We start from the raw sequence: 18,037 nt of genomic DNA, 5'->3' as shown, positions 1-18,037 counted from the left end.
GCCACCGTCCAACTATCAATTGTCGCAAAAAAAAATCATTTGGCTCACTGTTGTCTTTTAGGGAAGGAAATCTGCCATCCTTAGCCGGCCTGGCTTACATGTGACCCCCAGGTCCACAGCAATGTGATTGGCTCAACCACCCTCTGAAATGGTCGAGCAAGTCGCTCAGTTCAAGGGCAATTAGAGATGGGCAACAAATGCTTGCATTGTCAGCAAGGCTCACCTCCGATGAAAGGATACATTTTTTAAATGGCACGGTGGTACAGTGGTTGGCACTGCCGCCTCACAGCGTCAGGGACTCAGGTTCAATTCCAGCCTGTGAAATTTGCTCATTCTCCCCGTGACTGCATGGGTTTCCTCCAGGTGCTCCGATTTCCTCCCACAGTCCAAAGATGCGCAGGTTAGGTAGATTGGCCATGATAAATTGCCCGCAGTGTCCAAAAGGTTAGGTGGGGTTATGGGGATAAGGTGGGGGAGTGGGCCTTGGTAGGGTGCTCTTTCAGAGCTTCGGTGCAGACCCGACGGGCAAATGGCCTCCTTCTGCACGATGATAATATGAATCTGAAAATGTAGGTATACTAGAGAAGGATATGGAAGCTAGAACTGGCTTGATGATACGAATGGCCTGCTTCTGAGCTCCAAATATCCTCTGATTCAATGATGTTAATGTTCAATGTAATTCTTTCTTTTCTGGAAGAAGAATAGCAAGAGTTTCGAAACATAAATGTAGTAAATAAGAATTAAATCTGTTTGACTGACTGATTTGAGTGTCTGTAGTTACTGCGGATTGTTCCGATCTGAAATGATTATCCAATTTCTGACCTCCGAACTTATTAACGAACAGCTCAAGAAAAATAGTTTTTACCAACCTGCTTTATCAGCTTTTTATATTTAATTACTTAATTTCCCACCTCCACCTTGAGGCAAAGATCCAAAATTAATGCAAACACTGCCGAGAGATTTTACTGCAAGGAACATTCCTTTTAGATTTTGAAGTTAGTCAACAATAAACATTTGGAGGGATATTTATTCACTGATCTTTGCTGGCAAGTCCCTCAGCTTGGAATGCTGCCAGATCTCCTGTTTCTGGCTGCTGTCAGACTGCCAGCTAGCAATCAAAACCCTGGCAACACAGCATCCTCAACACTGTCAGTCAGTCATTAGCTCTGTCACCGCCATTCAGTGACCTGAAACCGAGACTTCAGCAAGAATTTTCACTTTGCTCAAACTAGCTTTCTGCTGAACTTTGTTCTTTGCTCATCTAGAACTGCCTGCAAAGGTAGAATAGGGAGATTGAGATCAAGAGAATTGTCAGCAGCTCTCCAGAAACACAGACATTATTGTATTGGGTAATTCAAACTGAACCCCCTGGTGGACATGAATGATCCCATGCCTCTACTCTGTAGCAGGGGAGTTCCCCCCTAATATCCTGGCCCATATCCATGGGCGGCACGGCAGCACAGTGGTTAGTACTGTTACTTCACAGCGCCAGGGTCCTGTGTTCGATTCCTGGCTTGGGTCACTGTCTTTGCGGAGTCTGCACGCTCTCCCTGTGCCTGCATGGGTTTTATCCGGGTGCTCCGGTTTCCTCCCACAGGTCCCAAAAGACGTGCTGTTAGGTGAATTGAACATTCTGAATTCTCCCTCCGTGTACCCGAACAGGCGCCGGAATGTGGCGACGAGGGGCTTTTCACGGTAACTTCATATTTGTGACAAAAAATGGTTATTATTATTAATCTCCAAGGAGAAAAGCCCCAGCTTCACCAATTTATTGACAGGACAGAAGTTCCTTTTCCCTGGCACCATTCCCATTAACAAAAAAATATATACCCTCTCTAATGCCTTCATATCATGTCTAACTTGAAATATCTGAAGGAGAAACATTTGCAGGACTATTAGTGAAGAACAGGGGAGTGCGAGTAACTAGATACCTCAGGCACAGGCTCAATGGACTGAATCCGAAGATGTAAACATACAAGTTAGGAGCAGGAGTAGGCCACTCAGCCCCTCAAACCTGTTCCGACATTCAGTAAGATCATGGTTGATCTGATTGGAACCACAACCCCACATTTCTGACCATCCCTGATAACCTTTCAGCCTTTGTTAATGTTGCTTGTTAATGAAGAATCTATCCACCTCTGCCTTAAAAATATTCAAAGGTGAGGGCAGCACGGTGGCGCAGGGGGTTAGCCCTGCTGCCTCTTGGCGCCGAGGTCCCACGTTCGATCCCGGCTCTGGATCACTGTCCGTGTGGAGTTTGCACATTCTCCCCGTGTTTGCGTGGGTTTCGCCCCCACAACCCAACAATGTGCAGGCTAGTTGGATTGGCTATGCTAAATTGCCCCTTAATTGGAAAAACAGAATTGGATACGCTAAATTTTTTTTTTTAATATTCAAAGATTCTGCTTCCACTGACTTTTGAGGAAGAGTGTTCCAGAGACTCGTGTCCCTCTGAGAGAAAACATTTCCCCTCGACTCTCTTCTTAAATGGGCAATCTCTTATTTTTAAACAGTGACCCCTAGTTCCGGATTATCCCGAAAGAGGAAACATCCTCCTCACCCTCTCAGTATCCTTCAGGATCTTCTATGTTTCAATCAAGTCGCCTCGAACTCTTCTAAACTCCAACGGATGCAAGCCTAGCCTGTCTAGCTTTTCCTGATAAAATAACCCACCCATTCCAGGTATTAGTCCAATAAACCTTCCCTGATCTGCTTCCAATGAACAGCCTTATTCTGTGCTCCCTCCGGCCAGGATTCTATTTGTGAAAATATGCTTATCATTTGAATATTTGGGCGGAGACATTCTCTGCCCCCATTACTTCGACAGGAAATCCTGGAAATGGGACAAGCAGGAAGCTAGTATAGCACCTCTAAAGGAATTTCACATTTAGTTGGACTTATGCCAACACCCAGATATAAATCCAACAGAAAACCGAGGCTAAGAGCTAATTAAGATGTATGACACAAGCTACAGATTTATGACACCAAAGATACCTTTTTTAAGCATGCTGCGTATAATAGAGCAATCCCAAACTAATCCAATTGATCCTATCTCCACAGAACCCTGCATTTCCTGCTGCTTCAAATATTTTTCCAATTCTCCCTTTAAAGATTCAGTGGTCTCCGTCATCACCATGTGTCGTGCGTTACATGTTCCAGCAATCCTCTATATGAATAAATTTCTCCTGGCATCTCACCACATTCTCTTCACGAACTATTTTACATAGATGATCCTTTGTCCCGGTATACCAACCAGAAGAAATAATTGTTTCCATTAGACCATAAGACATAGGACCAGAATTAGCCCATTCAGCCCATCGAGTCTGCTCTGCCATTCAATCATGGCTAACATGTTTCTCATCCCTGTTCTCCTGCCTTCTCCCCATAAACCCTGATCCCCTTATTAATCAAGAGCTATCTATTTCTGTCTTAAAGACACTCAGTGATTTGGCCTCCACAGCCTTCTGTGGCAACGAGTTCCACAGATTCACCACCCTCTGGCTGAAGAAATTCCTCCTCATCTCTATTTTAAAGGATCATCCCTTCAGTCTGAGACTGTGCCCTCGGGTTCTAGTTTCTCCGACTAGTGGAAACATCCTCTCCACATCCACTCTATCCAGGCCTCTCAGTATCCTGTAAGTTTCAATGAGATCTCCCCTCATCCTTCTAAACTCTAACGAGTACAGACCCAGAGTCCTCAACCACTCCTCGTATGACAAGTCCTTCATTCCAGGGATCATTCTTGTGAAACTCCTCTGGACCCTCTTCACGGCCAGTACACCCTTCCTTAGATACGGAGCCCAAAACTGCTCACAATACTCCAAATGGGGTCTGACCAGAGCCTTGTACAGCCTTAACTTAGCAACAATGCCCTCAATTCCTGCTTCCAGCTCTTTCTTCCAGATCATTCCCTATTCAATCTGTCAAAACCCACCACAATTTTAGAAATCCCTATAAAACTAAATAAACGGCAGGGTAGATGCAGATAAGATGTTTCCCCTGGCTGGTGACTTTAGAGCCTGGGGACACACTTTCAGTATAAAGGGCAAGTCATTTAAGACTGCGATGAGGAATTTATTTTCCTCAGAGGACGGAGAATCTTTGGCATTCTCTATCCCAGAGAGGCTTTGGAAGCTCAAAATTTGAGCATGTTAAAGACAGAGATCGATAGATTTCTGAATACTAATGACGTCAAGGGATATGGGGGTGGTGTGGAAAATGGCGTATGGAGTAATTGATCAGCCATGATCTGCTTTAATGTCAGGGTCGACTTGACAGGCTGAATGGCTAACTGCTCCTATTTCCTTTGTTCCTTACCTGCTCTTTCTTAGTCTTTTCTACTCCAATAGAAATAGTCTCCCTTCCTCAGGAACCTCCTCTTAGCATAATGTCTCAGACTCTCACCATCACCCTGGTGAATTTATAATTCATGACTTTGCTGCCCTTACCATAATGGGGCTGCTAAATTTGCAGACCGTGTTCTGCCTATAGCCGAACTAAAGTTTTTGGGCAATTTTATACTTTTTAAATATGCACTGTTTTTATAAAACCCAAAATGCTTCAGGCCTTTTTTTAACAGCTTAATTTGTCTGCACTTAGCCATTGTCTGAGAGCAGACAGCCTCTGAATTAGTCCCGTGGACCGCTGGGAACTGGCCAATTCATTGCTCTTCTCAGCTGTAAATACCCAGAATGCAGCTACATCTTCTGTGTCCAACACGTCCCCTGGTCAGGCATGAGCTGCTGTTTCCATTGCTGTACTGCGTGTAGACATTCTTTTGCCATCGTATTTTGATGTGATCGGTTGAATTAAATAACTGGGCAGGTGAAGCAGTTTGAAGAGGAGTGCAAACAGTTCACTTTCTGCAAATATACATCTTTAATCCAGTTCACGTTCATTACAAATTGAAACGTGTGCAGAATAATCTTGGTGAAAGGACATCGTGACAACCTGAGTCAGCTTCCCCCCTACCACCGGCAAAAATTAATTACAAGTCCGAACGGTGATATTGAACTAATTTTGACGAGAGTGGCTTTATTTTTCTGTGTGAAACGAATGCCGACAGTGCAAAGAGTATCATCTGTGTGGTCCCCACCTCAGTGAGGCCTGGGATGTGTAATACGAATCACAAAGCCCAAAAGGAAGGAATATTAACCTTCAGCATTTTTTGGGAGGAGGGGGGGGGGGGGGTGGAAACGGAAAGTGTCCAACAATGCCATAGTGTGCTGACAGTTGTGCTGCTGTCGTATGCCAGAGCCGGGGGGGGGGGGGGGGGGGGGGGGGGGAGTAGCGGGGGTGTGGCCAAGGAGGTGGGCTGTGAGGTTGGGTGGACGGTCAGGGAACACCATTGCCGCAGCCTGCAAGGCAGCTGTGCAGCCGCTGACTGCCCACTGTGAACTTAGAGCCGCGGGTCAGATGGGCATCTCCCCCTCCCCCAGGCCACTGGTGCCCTCTTGGCCCCAGCCAACCCATCAGCGGGATGGGCACACTCCAGCACAACCAGTGCCATCTTGTTGGCTGGGATGTGTGTTGTTCCTCGTGTCTTAATAAAGCTCGCAGTCTCAAGTGTGGAGAAGATGCTTTATTGTGGGTTCGTTCAGTTTCCAGAGCTCGACCTAGAACTACCTTCCAGTGCTAACTACCAGCTTTGCTTGCTGTGTGTCCTGCTTACCAGCCCCCCTGCTGTGAAGAGTGTCCTCACTTCCTGTCCTGATCTATTTATATGGCTCTCCCGTGCTCCCTCTAGTGGTCGCTCAGTTGTGTTGCATCTGGTTAACTTGTGATCACCACATCCCCCTTTTTCTCTTAACATATTTTCTGAACATCGTTAAAGAAAATTGTACATCCTGTCCCAGTGTATTTATAGCTCTCCCGCTCGTGTTTGCTCTGTTGTTTTTGTATCTGGTCAATCTACGATCACCACATCCCCCTCTTTCTCATTACATAGTTTCTGTACATCATTAAGGAAAATTATACAAAACAGTAACTTATGATATGCGTATCTATACAAGTGATGATGCTATTGCCTTGGTTAACAAAGCCAATGTATTTATATGTCCAAACTTAATAAACACATTTATGAGTCCAAACTTGATGAATTTGTTCAGAGCTTTTTTTTTTTTCTTTTTGTTGTTGATGACGTGGTGATATTGATATTGCAAGTCCGCTGTGAATGTTGTTAGTGTTCCTTGTTATCTTAAGTACCCAATGCGTCATCCCGAGGTGTTTGCATGGTCACATCACCGATGTTGACTGGCATGGACTTTTTTTTTGTGCTTGTGGTGTTGATTTATTGTCTCATCCGCCTTGGATGCTGGTGTGCTTGCTTGTTCTGGAGCAGACGTGAGTTTGTGCGATTCGTTGTCATCCCATGACATGTTTGTAGTCTTGTTATCGTTTTGCAGTGTGCTGTGGCATCGTCCATCATGTGCCAAGTAGTGCCATTGTGTACAAGTCGTTGTTTCATTGCTGTTGTTTCTGTCGTTCCTGTTTTTGTTGTTTCCGTTGCCGTACTTGTCGCTGTTTTTGTCGTTTCCGTCTTTGTTGTTGTCGCTATCTTTGCTCCTGACTTTGTTGTGTTTGTTGCCCTTCTTGTTGTTTCTGCCTCTGTCGTTGTCGCTATCTTTGTGCCTGACGTTGTTGTTTGTCTTGTTGCGCTTCATGTTGCTTTTATTCTTGCTGTTGTCGTTCTCGTTTCTGCTGTGCTTCTTGCTATTGTTGTTTGTCTTGTCGCGCTTCATGTTGCTTTTCTTCTTGCTGTTGTCGTTCTCGTTTCTGCTGTGCTTCTTGCTATTGTTGTTGGTCTTGTCGCGCTTCATGTTGTTTTTGTTCTTGCTGTGTTTCTTTTGACTTTTGTTTTTCTTGTTATACTCTATGAGTGTCCCGAGTGGATAATTTGAGTCATTGAGCATTCCGTCTCGCGAGTGGTGCGAATGATCTGATGTTGCATCGGTGCAGGTGACATCAATCAGTTGTGGAGAATTGGATTCCGCATCTTTGCTTTCTTGGTGCTCGTCTTCCGGAGTCAAAGTCTTCTTGATTACATTTGACGCGGTGTCTGTGGACTCTCGGCGCTCCTCTTCTGGAGTCCAAATCTGCATGATTTCAGTTGACGTGGTTTCTCTAGACTCTTGGTGCTCCGCTTCTGGAGTTAAAATCTTCATGATTTCTGTTGATGTTATCTCACTGGACTCCAGGTGCTCCTCTTCTGGAGTCAAAATCTGCATGGTTTCTTTTTGTTTGATGTCTCTGGACTCCAGGTGCTCCTCTTCTGGAGTCAGAATCTGCATGGTTTCTTTCGGCATTGTCTCTGTGGACTCCAGGTGCTCCTCTTCTGGAGTCAAAATCTGCATGTTTTCTTTTGGCGTTGTCTCTCTGGGCTCCAGGTGCTCCTCTTCTGGAGTCAAAATCTGCATGTTTTCTTTCGGCATCGTCTCTCTGGACTGTTGGGTGGCCCGACTCTGTGCTTCTGTACAGACAAGCTGAGAACTGTCAGTCTCACTGTGATCCTGTACGTCGAGTGCGAGCACCTTGTCACTGTTTTCGCTCTGTGCTTCGGTACAGATAAGCTGAGAACTGTCAGTCTCACTGTGATCCTGTACGTTGAGTGTGATCACCTTGTCACTGTCTTCGCATGCAGTGGGCAGAGGTGCATTGTCTTCTTCTTGTTCCTGTGAGCGTGTTGGACTTTCATAGTCCGCTCTTTCTTCTTGTTCCTGTGAGCGTGTTGGACTTTCATAGTCTGCTCTTGCTTCTTGTTCCTGTGAGCGTGTTGGACTTTCATAGTCCGCTCTTTCTTCTTGTTCCTGTGAGCTTGGTAGACTTTCATAGTCTGCTTGCGGTTGCTCAGGTACAGCGGGTTTACCCTCATGGTCTTGTTCATGCTTGGTGTCCGCCCGGGAGTGTTTGCTTGCATCCCTGTTGGCGTCTTTCATCACTCGCACTGTGGAGCCTGTCATCGCTCGCTCCGTGGAGTCTTCCTGTGCTCTCTGTGTGGCGTCGTCTTCGTCTTGGGTATTGCTGTCATCCAATGTATCGACGAGCTGCCATGGCACCATGGTGTTGGATTCATCCACCATGAGTAGAGTCGTGTTGAGCTTTGCAACGGTGTCGCTGATGCTGTGATCAGCATGTCCAAATAACTCCTCCATGTCTGAGTAGTATTCTTTGAAACCCATTTCATCTTCGTTGGCTTCTTCTACCACGAGTTGATTCGTGTTGAACTTTGCGACCGTGTCGCTGATGCTGTGATAAGCATATCCGACTGACTCAGCTGTGTCTGAGTAGTATTCTCCGAAAACCAAATCATCCTGGTTGGATTCTTCTACCACGAGTTGATTCGTGTTGAACTTTGCGACCGTGTCGCTGATGCTGTGATAAGCATATCCGACTGACTCAGCCATGTCTGAGTAGTATTCTTTGAAAACCAAATCATCTTGGTTGGATTCATCTACCACGAGTTGGTTCGTGTTGTGCTTTGCGACCGTGTCGCTGATGCTGTGATAAGCATATCCGACTGACCCAGTCAGGTCTGAGAGGTAATCGTCGAAAAACAAATCATCTTTTGTTGTTTCGGAATTCTTTTTGTTCGCTTCACTGTGTGTGGTGAAGGCAGCTTTTTCCAAGGTTTTGTGCAAGTTGTTTTTCACTGTTGGTTTAAGTTCAGGCGTTTTTCTGTGTTCTGAGGCAAGAAAATTTGGTTTTACCACTTTAAGTGTTTTGTTTTCAATTTTCGGGCATTTCCCTTTTAAGTGGGCGTGGTCAGGATTCTCAGACGTCATGACGTCACGCGTAGGAACGACTTGCACATGCGCAAATCGGCTTTCTTTCCTTGTGCGGTTCGGTGTCCATTGCGCATGCGCGGCTTGCGCATGCGCATGACGGTCCGCGACGAAGACTTTTTTTGACTGCGCATGCGCGGCTTGCGCATGCGCATAACGTTCCGCGACGCGATCTTTTGTAAACTGCGCATGCGCGACTTCCGGTTCCGGCGCATGCGCAACTTACGGTTCCGGCGCATGCGCAGACGCGATTTGTAGTTCTTTGCTTACCAGAGACTGCAAAATGTGCTCCGACGCCATTTTATCGCGGATTTCAGCGTTTTTTCTTTCTAAAAGTTGTAAGTTACCTTTTCTTTCCGATCTGGACTGGATTTCAGCGTTTTGGCTTTGTGAAAAATTCATGTTATTTCTTCTTTTTGATCTGTACTGTGCATTCGCGATTTCCTGATCTTTTTGTGATTTTTTAAGTCTTGCATCACTCGGTCTCTGTGCAGGTTGGACTGTGAGCATGCCTTGCTGTTCAAATTTCTCACAGTACTCTTCAAATTTGTTTAGTAACGTTTGTAAGCTGTTCCTGTCTTCACCTTTTGAGTGTTTAAATCCATTATACACTTTCCTATTGACAGGCCCTTCGATGAGAATTGCTATTTTAATTTTGTCTGAGGCTTCTGCAACATCATTAGCTATGAGATAAAAATCGAACATTTGTTTAAACCTTTTCCAGACATTTCTTACATTACCAGTCGTGTCCAGCTGAGGTGGGTATCCATGCCACATCCTCGAATTAGCGATGTCTTCCCCAGTCAAATGTCCAGTAGGAGATTTCCATGCCATTTTGTGCTTTCTGTATCTGCAGCTGAGTTGTCCTGTCGTAAGCGTCCTGAAATCACTGCTGGTACCATGTGTTGTTCCTCGTGTCTTAATAAAGCTCGCAGTCTCAAGTGTGGAGAAGATGCTTTATTGTGGGTTCGTTCAGTTTCCAGAGCTCGACCTAGAACTACCTTCCAGTGCTAACTACCAGCTTTGCTTGCTGTGTGTCCTGCTTACCAGCTCCCCTGCTGTGAAGAGTGTCCTCACTTCCTGTCCTGATCTATTTATATGGCTCTCCCGTGCTCCCTCTAGTGGTCGCTCAGTTGTGTTGCATCTGGTTAACTTGTGATCACCACATCCCCCTTTTTCTCTTAACATATTTTCTGAACATCGTTAAAGAAAATTGTACATCCTGTCCCAGTGTATTTATAGCTCTCCCGCTCGTGTTTGCTCTGTTGTTTTTGTATCTGGTCAATCTACGATCACCACAGGATGAGTGTGTGTGGAGAGTGAAGTGCGAATCCCACACCATTCCTCATTGGAATCAATTGTGTTCCATGTGGCGGTGGTGCTCGCTAAACGCTCAACGCTCGCTAAATGGTTCCAGGTGCCTGTTTTGCTGGCGTAGAAGCCCACAGATCCTACACCGGCAACAACACTTCACCTCGGGAACAGAGAATTCTGCTGCAGAATAATTATGTTGTAGTGCAACACATCGCACGAGCACCACTACATGATCTCACATCAGTCATAGAGTTTTACAGCACAGAAAGGGGCCATTCAGCCCATCGGATCTGCCTGGCCATCAAAAACCAATCTACTCTCAACCCATTTTCCAGCACCTGGTCCATAGCCTTGTATGTTATGGTGTTTCAAATGCTCATCTAAAGGCTTCTTAAATGTTGTGAGGATTCCCGCCGCGACCATCCTTTCAGGCTGAGCTCAAGATTCCCACCACCCTCTGGGTGAAAAGGTTCCCCTCAGAGCCCCTCTAAATCTCCTGCCCCTGACCTTAAACCCATGCCCCGTGGTCATTGACCCCTCTCATGAGAGGAAAAGTAGAAAGGTTTCTTCGTATTCACCCTGTTTATGTCTCTTGTACTTTTGTACACCTCAATCAGGTTCCCTCTCAGCCTTCTCTGGAAGAAGAACAACCCCGGTCTATCCAGTCTCTTGATAGCTGAAATGCTCCAGCCCGGGCAACATCCTGGTGAATCTTCTCTGTACCCTTTTGTGGAGAGACGAGTTGAATTGCCCGGATCATTGACATTGCAATTTTGGCCCGGTTGCTGTGCTACGCTGCCAATGGGTGCCAAATGTTTCTCAGTGGGCTTGTGGGGAGATGATGGGTTGTGGGGGAGGAAAATCAGAAGGAAAGTAGTCAACCCACGCAGACGGGGGGGGGGGGAGAAAGTGCAAACTCCACACAGTCACCCAATGCTGGAATTGAACCCGAATCCTTGGTGCTGTGAGGCAGCAGGGCTAACCATTGTACCGCCATGCCGCCCTCAGTACCTAAATAACCTCTGCGTTGTCCCAAAGGAAGGTCTGCGATGCACACTAACCTTTGAGGGTCAGACAAAGACCTCAGTGGAATCAGGCAGGCAGCTGTGGAGAGAGAAACAGGGTTGATATTTCAGCTTGTTGACCTTCCATCAGAATGACGACGCCAAGGTTAGAGCCAAGAGAACTGAGTGTTGCGTCCAGAGTGAGTGACGGAGTAAAGAATGAGATGGCTGATGTCGCGCTGGGAGTTCGGCTGAATCAGATAAAGAGGCAAACAAGAATTCCCATTGCAGAGAAAAGTGGAAGTTTCTTCAAGGTGAGCAATCCAGGAAGAGAAGTGAGTAAAACAAAAGCAAAATGAGGTGTCATGGTGGCACAGTGAGGCAGTGTTGCCTCATAGCGCTAGGGACCCCGCTTCAATTCAGGCCTTGGGTCACTGCCTGTGTGGAGTTTGTACATTCTCCCCGTGTCTTGTGTGGGTTTCCTCCGGGTGCTCTGGTTTCCTCCCACAGTTTAAATTTGTGCAGGTGGATTGATTGCCCCTTAGTGTCCACAAATGCGTGTAGGTTAGATTAAGGGGTTAATGGAATAGGGCGGGGCAGTGAGTTTGGGTGCTCTTTCAGAGGGTCAGTGCAGACACAATGGGCCGAATGGCCTCCTTCTGCACTGTAGGGATTCTCTGATTCTATGAAAATGCCGGAGATGCTGGAAATCTGAAATATGAAGAGAAAATACTGCAAGACAGCTAATTCAGGTATGACTTGGTACTGGACGTTTAAATGGGTGCATCTCGTACTCATCCATCTGTCCTTATTTCCTTATAGGGGCCTAAAGGAGACAAAGGACTTCAAGGACACCCTGGGCTAAAGGTAGACTGGAACTGTGAAACTATTTTTGTTAGTCTTGCTTATTTTAAAGCTTACTAATTTACCATGATTAGATAATGATGATTGTAATTTAATCACTTTTCCAAGGGTGAAATGGGAGAGATGGGGCTTCCAGGACTTAGTGGAAGACCAGGCTTAGAGGTATTTATATCAAAACTTTTTTTCTGCCTGTTTATCAGCTTGAGATTGGCTGGGATTTTCCGACTCCGCCAGCAGCGGGCACATCCCGGGGCCCTCCCAAGTGTTCCCATCTCACCCGCGGCGATGCTCACCGGTGTGGGAGCCGGAAAATCTCCACCATTATGTGTGTTTGTTACGTTGCAATTGGATGCAGCAATGTGTTGACGATCCCTGCCGACATTTTCCCAACAAGAACACCATTGCGTTCCTAGCATTGCAACACAGGCGGCATGGTAGCACAGTGGTTAGCACTGTTGATTCAAAGCACCAGGGAACCGGGCTCGATTCCGAGCTTGGGTCATTGTCTGTGCGGAGTCTGCATGTTCTCCCCGTGTCTGCGTGGGTTTCCTCCGGTTTCCTCCCACAGTCCCGAAAGACGTGCTGTTAGGTAATTTGGACATTCTTGAATTCTCCCTCTGTGTACCCGAACAGGTGCCGGAATGTGGCAACTAGGAGATTTTCACAGTAACTTCATTGCAGTGTTAATATAAGCCCAATTGTGACACTAATGAAGATTATTATTAATGTGAATATAAATTTTTGGTAGAAAGTCACAGATCGGGGCCGGGATTCTCCCCTACCTGGCGGGGCGGGGAGTCCCGGCGTGTCGGAGCGGCGTGAACAACTCCGGCGTCGGGATGCACCTTTAGGGGCCAAGCCCTCACATTGAGGGGCTAGGCCTGCGCCGGAGTGGTTTCCACTCCACCGGCTGGCGTGAACGGCCTTTGGCGCCACGCCAGCCGGGGCCGAAAGGACTTCGCCGGCTGGCATAAGTCCGCGCATGCGCCGGAGCGTCAGCGGCTGCTGACGTCATACCGGCGTATACGCAGGGGAGGGGGTCTCTTCCGCCTCCGCCATGGTGAAGACCATGGCGAAGGCGGAAGGAAAAGTGCCCCCACGGCACAGGCCCGCCCGCCGATCAGTGGGCCCCGATCGCGAGCCAGGCCACCGTGGGGGCAGCCCCTGGGGTCAGATCGCCCCGCGTCCCTCCCCCCCCCCGGACCCCGGAGCCTGCCCGCACCGACAATCCCGCCAGTCAGGTAGGTGGTTTAAACCAGGCCAGTGGGAGAGGCCTGTCAGTGGCGGGACTTCGGTCTATCACGGGCCGGAGAATTGCCGTGGGGGGCCCGCCGAGATTCCCGCCCCTGCCGAAACACGGGGGGTGGAGAATTCGGGACGGGCGGGATTGACGCCGGCCCCGGGAAATTCTCCGACCCCCCCCGGGGGTTGGAGAATCCCGCCCCAGCTTTGTACAATCGACAAAACAAAATGTGATCGAAGTGATTGGCTTCAGTCTGTCAAATCACGAACCTGATGCATTTGACTTGATGAAAACAATTCCCAAGGCACTGGAGAGCCTCAGGCCATTTGGCCCAACTTCCCCATACCAGTTTTAGGCTCCACATTAACCTCCTTACATCCTACATGAACTCACCCCATCAATATATCCTTCTATTCCTTTCTCCCCTCGTGTTTCTTCAGCTTCGCCTTAAAGGTATCTATCTACTCTATTCACCTCACTTACTCCTTGTGGGAGTGAGTTCCGAATCCTCACCAGTTTCTGGGCGAGGAGTTCCCTCTCGATCCTGTTCCTGTGCTGTGGATAAGCTTATTTTTTGGGATCGATGGGTCCAGTGGCTGCCCTGCAGACATCTGAAGCAGATGAAGCCATCTCCGGGCGTGTCAGTGTTGAGTGGAGTTTGGTTACTTTGTAACCGGTGAAGTACCCAGCAATTCTGCTCATGGAGGAGACCGAGAGAGCATTTCTGATTCATTCTGCGGTAATATAATCTCACTAAAGCCAACACGGAAATGATCATAAGACAGCTGCAGAAAGAAAAAAACGTGGTCAGCTTTCACTCTCATGCAGTCGCAGGAAAGAAAATACCAAAGTCCCCCTCTACAGGAACAGGAGGAGACTATTCCCTGGAGCCCGTTCTGCCATTCAGTGAGATCGCAACTAGGCCGCAATTCTCCGGTCGTTGGGATTCTCTGTTCCTGCCGGAAGCACACCCCTGCCAGCAGGTTTCCCAAAGCATGGAGTAGCTTCAATGGAAAATCCTGTTGACAAGTGCTGGGAGTAGAGAATCTGACGCTAGTGAACGACTCTCCGCCAAGGAACACGCGGCCGGGGGACCGGAGAATCCAGCCCCAGGGTCTCCTTTGTGTTCAACTATTCCAGAGCTTTGGGGCGCGATACTCCGGCCTCGTTCCATTCTCGCAAAACGAGGCCAGTGAATAGTGGGAGAGGCCAAAAACGAGAACCACGCCAGGCGCCAAACAGTTTGCGATGCAACCGGCCGGCTCCCATAGGCAAAATCGGGATCCCGCCAAAGCGTGGTGAGAAACCAATTATCACCACTTAAACCCAATTTCCACACAATTAACGAGAGTGACCCCATATCCAACGGCCTCCCGTCATTCAGTGGCCTCCCCAGCAGGTGGTCACGCTGGCACCGATTAGTATTCCTTTTGAAAAACGTGAACCTGGCAGAAGGGCAACTGTGGGGAGCCGAGGAGGTGAGTAGCCATCTTTGCTCACAGGTGAAGTGACCAAGGGCTGGATTCTTCTGCCCCGCCCCCTGCAAGATCGCCACTGGCGGGTCGCGGACTATGTAAAGAACCTTTGACCACGGGTGCGGCTTGAGAATCCCGCCCAAAGAGCCGTTTGATAGCGGTGGGGAACTCACCATCAGAATGGACGGGAAACCCCCTCCAAAACCCACCACAAATGAACTTAGAAATTTTTCTGTTAAATTCCACCCAACATCTCGAGGCTGAGTAGCTCACGTTTGACAATTCCGTCCTTTGGGGCCTTCTGAGTGTTCTATGCCTTACTTCCGAGGCTGGAACCCGTGCTTGAGTCTCAGTGACTGCTCACAATATCCAAGGTGCAGACTAATGAGGAACACAACATGAATTCCGACAGGAACCTTACTAATCCACAGGTTATTGGATGCTTTGGCTGGGTAGAATCTATCCTGACATAAGATTCACGGCTGTATCTCAATGGCAAAGAACACTGGGGTTTGCTCGATCTCTTGGAATGTGAAAATTTAAAGCCAGCATCTGTGATTCTTGCATAATGTTAAGCCAGTGTGTATGTTATAGATCTAAACCTGCAGGCAGATTAGCAGATGGTAGGCCTGAAGTTGGATGGCTGCACTCTAATGACAAAGCTTTGATACTTCACAGGGTCTCTTCCTTCAGCAAGGTATTGTGTGCCTAAATATTATCTCTTTTGCAGGGTCGTCCAGGATTACCAGGTCCAGTGGGTCCCAAAGGGTTAAAAGGAGAACTAGTAAGCATGATCTGGACATTTTAAAATCTATTTTGAACATGTGGACGAATTGTTGCTTCTGTGCTTTCTGGTAAATCTGCATATTAGAGTGAGACAGCTAGTCTCATTCTAATATGCGTTCCAATGATCTTATACCAAGGCGTGAGATTGAACCCCCTCTCCTATAATCCTCCGGCAAGCGCCGTTCACTACTGGTTTTCACAAAGGGCGTTAAGACGGAACCCAGCCTGGCACTGCCACCTAGTGTCAGCCTGGCAATGCCAAGGTGCCAAGTGGCACTGCCAGCTGGCAGGAGCACTTCCCGGGTGCCAGGCTGGCACTTCCAATGTACCAAGCTGGCATTTTTCACGCAGCAGGAATCAGGCCAGTGGTGTGTTGCGGGGAGGGGGGGGAGGGGGGGGGGGGGGTGCGGGAGTCACGTTGGGGTCTCGTGAGATCGGGACGCCATTTTCACTCCCTGCACTGAGGAGTTCCGGCGATGGGTGCTGGAAAACACCCGGCCAATGGTGCACATTACGGGAGTCTGTCCCCATTAGGGTAGTTTGCACCCAATATATTACTTCTCATCTCAGCCATACGACCGACGCCTCAGCCTCAGTAAGACATCTGAAGGCTACTCTTGATTTTCAAACAACATTTGACACCGAAACACAGAGAAGTATTTGGACAGGTGACCCGAACACTTAGCTAGAGAGGTAAGGGGTGTCTTAAAGGCGGGGGTGGGGGGATGGGGCAAAGGCAGACACGTTTCGGGAGGGAATTCTGGAACTTGAGTCCAGGCATAGCTACCAATGTTGGAGCGATTAAAATCAGGGATACGAGAGACGGCAAAACACTGTTTATACAAATGCGTCAAATTTCTGAGCTGTTTTCATGATCTCCTGTCAATAGCTTTGACAGAATGTTGGCAAAAACGTCCTGGAAAAAGAGCTGTCACAGTAGTTGGGGGTGGGGGTGGGGGCAGATGACGGGGAGGAGGTGCTGGGGAGGCGATCAGGAGAACCTCAGTGAATATCCTGCACGGTAGCATCTTATTACTTAAGAACCTGTTCGAAGCACCAAGATCTAAAATATAGAACACTTAGTTCTTCGTCACCCAATCAATAAATAAACCTCTTCTTCCAGTTTTAATTTGGATAATTTTTTTTTAAACTTTTAGTGCTCCCGAGTGTTTGGTCTGTGTATTGAATGTGCAGGAATGTACGCTCAAATTTCTGTCCCTTCAAATTAAAACGAGTCTGGATTTAAACACACGGGTTTTTTCTTTCAAGTGGCTGCCACGAGCCAATTATTTGGGAGTTTTCTGAGAGTTAACCTGTTCTGAAGAAAGCAATTCTTAAAAAATATATTGGTCCACTCTCTGTGAAACATTCAGCCTCACTGTACCTGGTATTCGAATGACTTTACCTTGTAATTTATCATGACAGCGCTGCTCCAGTGAAGTTTGCCAGAGCTTAACAGATGTCTCTTATTATTGTTGCATTTTGTCACTTTCTGATTGCGATCAAATAATAATTTGTGATTTTTTTTCTCTCTCTCATCTCTCGTTTCTCAGGGATTGACAGGTGAATCTGGCAACCCAGGAAGACAGGGTGAAAAGGGTGTCAAGGTTTTATCTTACTTCATTCCATAATTACATTTCTAAACGACTAATTAATGAATACTTAAGGGTCACGTCCGGTCCAACTTCAAACTGGAGACCAGTAGGAGGAGGTCCGGGACGGTGGGGAAATCTGATGTACAGCAAGTTACTCTGCTTGGAAATTGGGCAGGTAATGGGAGGAGTCTCCATCACAGGCCATCATACATCATAGGGGTGCACATCTTCAAAAATCTGTCCTGGTCCACCCACTTCAACGCTACCCCCAAGAAAGCACAGCAGCACCTATACTTCCTCAGGAAACTAAGGAAATTCAGCATGTCCACATTAACTCATACCAACTTTTACAGATGCGCCATAGAAAGCATCCTAGCGGGCTGCATCACAGCCTGGTATGGCAACCGTGCAGCCCAAGACCGCAATAAAACTTCAGACAGTCGTGAACACAGCCCAGTCCATCACGCGAACCTGCCTCCCATCCATTGACTCCAGCACGGAGCATTGTGCATTGAGGGCAGCACGGTAGCATTGTGGATAGCACAATTGCTTCACAGCTCCATGGTCCCAGGTTCGATTCCGGCTTGGGTCACTGTCTGTGCGGAGTCTGCACATCCTCCCCGTGTGTACGTGGGTTTCCTCCGGGTGCTCCGGTTTCCTCCCACAGTCCAAAGATGTGCAGGTTAGGTGGATTGGCCATGCTAAATTGCCCTTAGTGTCCAAAATTGCCCTTAGTATTGGGTGTGGTTACTGGGTTATGGGGATAGGGTGGAGGTGTTGACCTTGGTAGGGTGCTCTTTCCAAGAGCCGGTGCAGACTCGATGGGCCGAATGGCCGCCTTCTGCTCTGTAAATTCTGTGATTTACCTCCCGCTGCCTGGGGAAAGCAGGCAGCATAATCAAAGACTCCTCCCACCCGGCTTACTCACTCTTCCAACTTCTTCCATTGGGCAAGAGATACAAAAGTCTGTGAACAC

The 18,037-nt window shown here is 47.7% G+C and overlaps 1 protein-coding gene across 1 annotated transcript in view; it reads left to right on the top strand.

Annotated features, from left to right (window-relative positions):
* The window catches only part of LOC119967761 (collagen alpha-1(XIX) chain-like), a 252,900-nt gene that overhangs the window by 133,201 nt on the left and 101,662 nt on the right, over window positions 1-18,037 (top strand). Inside the window, exons 15-18 of the mRNA XM_038800683.1 lie at window positions 11,921-11,965; window positions 12,071-12,124; window positions 15,411-15,464; window positions 17,020-17,073. Coding sequence (XP_038656611.1) covers window positions 11,921-11,965; window positions 12,071-12,124; window positions 15,411-15,464; window positions 17,020-17,073 — 207 coding nt within the window. The remainder of the gene's footprint in view (window positions 1-11,920; window positions 11,966-12,070; window positions 12,125-15,410; window positions 15,465-17,019; window positions 17,074-18,037) is intronic.

The sequence above is a fragment of the Scyliorhinus canicula genome, chromosome 6 (assembly GCF_902713615.1).
Source record: "Scyliorhinus canicula chromosome 6, sScyCan1.1, whole genome shotgun sequence".
In the NCBI taxonomy this organism is placed as follows: domain Eukaryota; kingdom Metazoa; phylum Chordata; class Chondrichthyes; order Carcharhiniformes; family Scyliorhinidae; genus Scyliorhinus; species Scyliorhinus canicula.
Note: the sequence above shows the minus strand (reverse complement) of the source record. Positions and strands in the feature narration are given on the sequence as shown.